This window comes from Festucalex cinctus, chromosome 1 (assembly GCF_051991245.1).
Source record: "Festucalex cinctus isolate MCC-2025b chromosome 1, RoL_Fcin_1.0, whole genome shotgun sequence".
NCBI classification, from domain to species: Eukaryota; Metazoa; Chordata; class Actinopteri; order Syngnathiformes; family Syngnathidae; genus Festucalex; species Festucalex cinctus.
Window position 1 is genome coordinate 65011853 of NC_135411.1, and position 4126 is coordinate 65015978.

The following is a 4126-nucleotide window of genomic DNA, read 5'->3' on the forward strand; positions in this document are numbered from 1 at the left end:
ATGGGAGACTTTTAAAGATAAATTGGAGGCGGCATGCAATAATAATAATAATAATAATAATAATAATAATAATAATAATAATAATAATAATAATAATAATAATAATTCTAAATTAGAAAAAAAATACAAGGGTATTTAGCGCACAACCTTGTAATTTCAGCCAACACTGTTTACAATTATTAATCTAATTATATATCTTTTTAGAAAAGTAGCCTTTATACGCACTGGAAGTTGACTAGTGAATCTGTTGTACGACGAGCTCTCATTGGTCCTCTGGAGTGAGCTGGCGCACGAGCCACTCGCGTGCGGCCCCTCCGCTTCTATAAATACACCCAGCGGCTCTGTTGATGTAGTGTCACTTTGGCCAGCGACGGACGTTTGTCATAGTCAAACTGCTCGGACCTTTGCCAGTGGAAGGCGGGACCCCATTTTCGCTTTTTTTTTTTTTTTTTTTCTCTCTCCCGCACTTTCCTGGAAGGAGTAGCCTACATGTGAAGATGCCGGCCGGCACTTTGGAAAAAACTTCATCCGCGCCGAGTAATAACAACTCCACTGCAGAAAATACACGCAGTCAGACGACGGGCAGAAAGGTAAGCTATACACTATTCTCCCTTTGCCTTTCAGACATTGTTTAAAAAAATATATACATATTAGAACGAATTCTATGTGACTTTCAAGTCTTCCAAACCTATTATGGAAAAGCGGAGACGGGCGCGAATCAACGAGAGTCTGGGCCACCTAAAGACTCTCATCTTGGACGCACTCAAGAAAGATGTAAGACACACTCAGTCAGGATGCAATATTTACCGTGACCAGGTTGCACTTCGAAAATGATTGTCAAGTCAAGTCATCTTCTATTTATGTTGTTTAGAGCTCCAGACATTCCAAACTGGAAAAGGCAGATATCCTTGAAATGACTGTGAAGCACCTCAGGAACCTGCAACGATTTCAAATGACAGGTACAGATTCATTTAATTAAATAAGAAATAATATTCATACAGTATTTCGTTAGTTACATAAATAAGGTCGGTTAAAATAAGACTTTTCACATTTCCATCCTCTATGGGTGTGTGTGTGTGTGTATGTTGCTATTCTAAAAATAAAGTAGCACCATTAGTTAGCAGTGAGTGGCATCAAACTTTTTGTTGCTTTGTAAAGCACACTTGCATTTGCATATCCAGAAATGCCATATTAAAACAATCTACAATAAAATAAATAAATAAATAAATTACTAATAGGTCAGTATTGTAGCACCCGATCAAATCAAAGCATTTGTGGAGACTAGAATGCAAGTGCAACACTACTGAATATATTTACCCCTAAAATGTGTGTGTGTTTGGGGGGGTTATTGGAGACATATATGAAACCTCACTGCAGGAGCATTGCAGCATTATGTTGCCTTAAGAAGGACATTCTGCCTATTTTTTAGACAATAGAAAATGAAAATAGTTTAGATACATTTGAGTAAACTATAGTTTTGTTTCAAAAAATGGATTGCTGTAATGAGTAGGTGCCAAAGCAACTGTATATATATATATATACAGTGTTATATATATATAACGTGTGTGTGTGTGTATATATATATATATATATATATATATATATATATACACACACACACACGTTTGTTTTTGTTTTTTTTAATGTCACTGAGCTATCTATATGCCTCCCTCCATAGCCTCCATAACCACAGACCCGTCTGTCCTGGGTAAATACCGGGCCGGTTTCAGCGAGTGTGTCGGTGAGGTCACCCGTTACTTGTCCACGTGTGACGAGGTCAACTGCGAGGCGAGGACCCGCCTGCTCAGCCACCTGGCGGGCCGCGTCTCCCAAATGAACGCCGTCAATTTCTACACGCCTCACTCTGGCCCGCTCGGACAAACTGGCATTACTGCCCCTCAGGTTCCTTGCAAAAGCGGCTCACAGATTGGACCCCCCTCAGACACCACGACTCTGCACAGCAGCTACCAGGTGGTGCCAACTCCTGATGGATATTTTGCCTTTCTTGTTCCCAGTGCAGCTCTCACACCTGTGGGTGCACCGAGCAGCCATTACATGTCTCCCGGTGCGTCTGCGCTCACTTCAGATTCTGTGTGGAGACCCTGGTAGGGGAGGAAGGAATAACTGGACTATCACATGATTTGACTTGATTTTTAAACTTCTTGTAAAGGTACTGGAGAGATAATGTTTACATTTTTTTTCCCCCTGAAGGAAATTTTACTGTATTTCACTGTTACCCCCAATTTTATTGCGCTAAGGATCAACACAAAAACGTCACATAAAGTGTAATGTTTCAATTTACACACAAATTTACTTTGTGTGACATCTGAGTTTAGTTGAGTACAAAGCTTTTGTTTGGTTGTATGAATGGCGACAAGTGTTGAAACAGGTTAATTGTACATTCCACCATCTAGTTAAAGAACATTTCATTATGTCTGTCACTATATGTCACTAGCCAACAAAGATACATTATTTGTAGTTAATAATTTTCAGACACACGAAGTGAAATGGGCACACTGATTTATTATGGCACAATTTGTTAGCCTAATGAGGTTAACATGGTTGTCAAGAAGCACTATTTTTCAACATGAATAAAATGTTTCTATATGCTGTTTATATTGCTGTGCTGGTCATCCTGTACTTCATCTAACCTGTGGTACTTTGTTAGTAAATGATGTGGGGGAAAAAAAACCTTAACATTCATAACAAAACCCAAACAGTAAAACTTGAGTATATCATTTGCTGCTCAGGGCCAAAACTTTGCTTTCTGACCACTCACAATTGTCCATATTACAAAACAATATTTTCAATAAAGAGTTGTGGAAATCGAAAAAACAAACAAAAAACAATCACATAATCAAACAAATCAAACTGTCTAGGCAATGTTTAAGTAATGTTATGTCTGGTCACTTTTTTGAGTTTGTAAATTGTGTTGATGCACTACCTAGATGGGGAGTGTCACACTCATATAAGTTCAGTGGCCACATGGAGGAAAATATATTACCAAGTCACTTGGTCCAAGTGGGCCGGACTAGTAAAATCATAGTATATAACTTAAGAAAAACAATTTGGCGTCAGTTATACACAGATCTTCGCTATTTGCAGGCTAGCCCTAAATTATGGGTTTCCACTATAAATATACTGTTCCAAAAAATAACACAAATGCAAACGCGGCAACACTTTGCCCGTATGAGTTATGGGTGTGTTATGCCTACCTGTTTTGCATATATATATATATATATATATATATATATATATATATATATATATATATATATATATATATATATATATATATATATTGTTCCCAGAACATGTCAAGTGCGTGTCGGAGCGTTAACATGCACTCGGTGATCGCAATGTGATCGCAAAATGAGGCGCAATAATATTGCAGTTATGTGCAGCCCCCTAATCTAAACATGGTATTCTGAAAAATATTGTGTTTGTGGTATATGAAATAAGATGCAAAATCCACAGTTACTCAGGCCTCAGGTAACGACCAATCACAGTTCATCTTGCAAACCCAACATGGTCAAACTCAGAAAACAGGGTGAGCCGTGATTGGTCATTACCTATTTCCTCAGCACGTGTGATGTCATCTTCAGTCAACAGCATGATGAAAAATATGTTTTAAAAGGTATTAATTGTACATAAAATCCGATTAAGTTATCAAATTAATTCTGGACAAAATATCTTCTTATTGCTGAAAATAGCTACCGTAAATGAGTCAAGTATCCCACTATGAGTAGATTGCACATGCAAGAAAACAGAGATGGGTGCATCAATGAATTTTGAGCGTCTGTCATCATCCATCCATCTTCTTGACCGCTTATTCCTTACAAGGGTCGCGGGGGGTCCTGGAGCCTATCTCACCTGGCTTTGGGCAGTAGGCGGGGTACACCCTAGATTGGTCGCCAGCCTATCACAGAGCACACAGAGACGAACAACCATCCACACTCACAAGCACATCTAGGAACAATTCTGAGCACCCAATTAACCTGCCATGCATGTCTTTTGAATGTGGGAGGAGACCGGAGTACCCGGAGAAGGCCCACGCGGGCACGGGGAGAAGACAGGCGGAGAGAGATGGAGATAAAGATGCAAACGAAAGTCGCCCGAAAGCTAA

The 4126-nt window shown here is 39.2% G+C and overlaps 1 protein-coding gene across 1 annotated transcript; it reads left to right on the forward strand.

Moving 5' to 3' along the window:
* Positions 1–378: 378 nt before the first annotated feature.
* Positions 379–2388, forward strand: LOC144006724 (transcription factor HES-1-like). Its single transcript, XM_077505762.1, has 4 exons — positions 379–590; positions 679–774; positions 872–959; positions 1679–2388. Exons 1-4 carry the CDS (start codon positions 498–500, stop codon positions 2107–2109), a joined length of 708 nt encoding a protein of 235 aa, XP_077361888.1. The 5' UTR covers positions 379–497; the 3' UTR covers positions 2110–2388.
* Positions 2389–4126: the final 1738 nt, after the last annotated feature.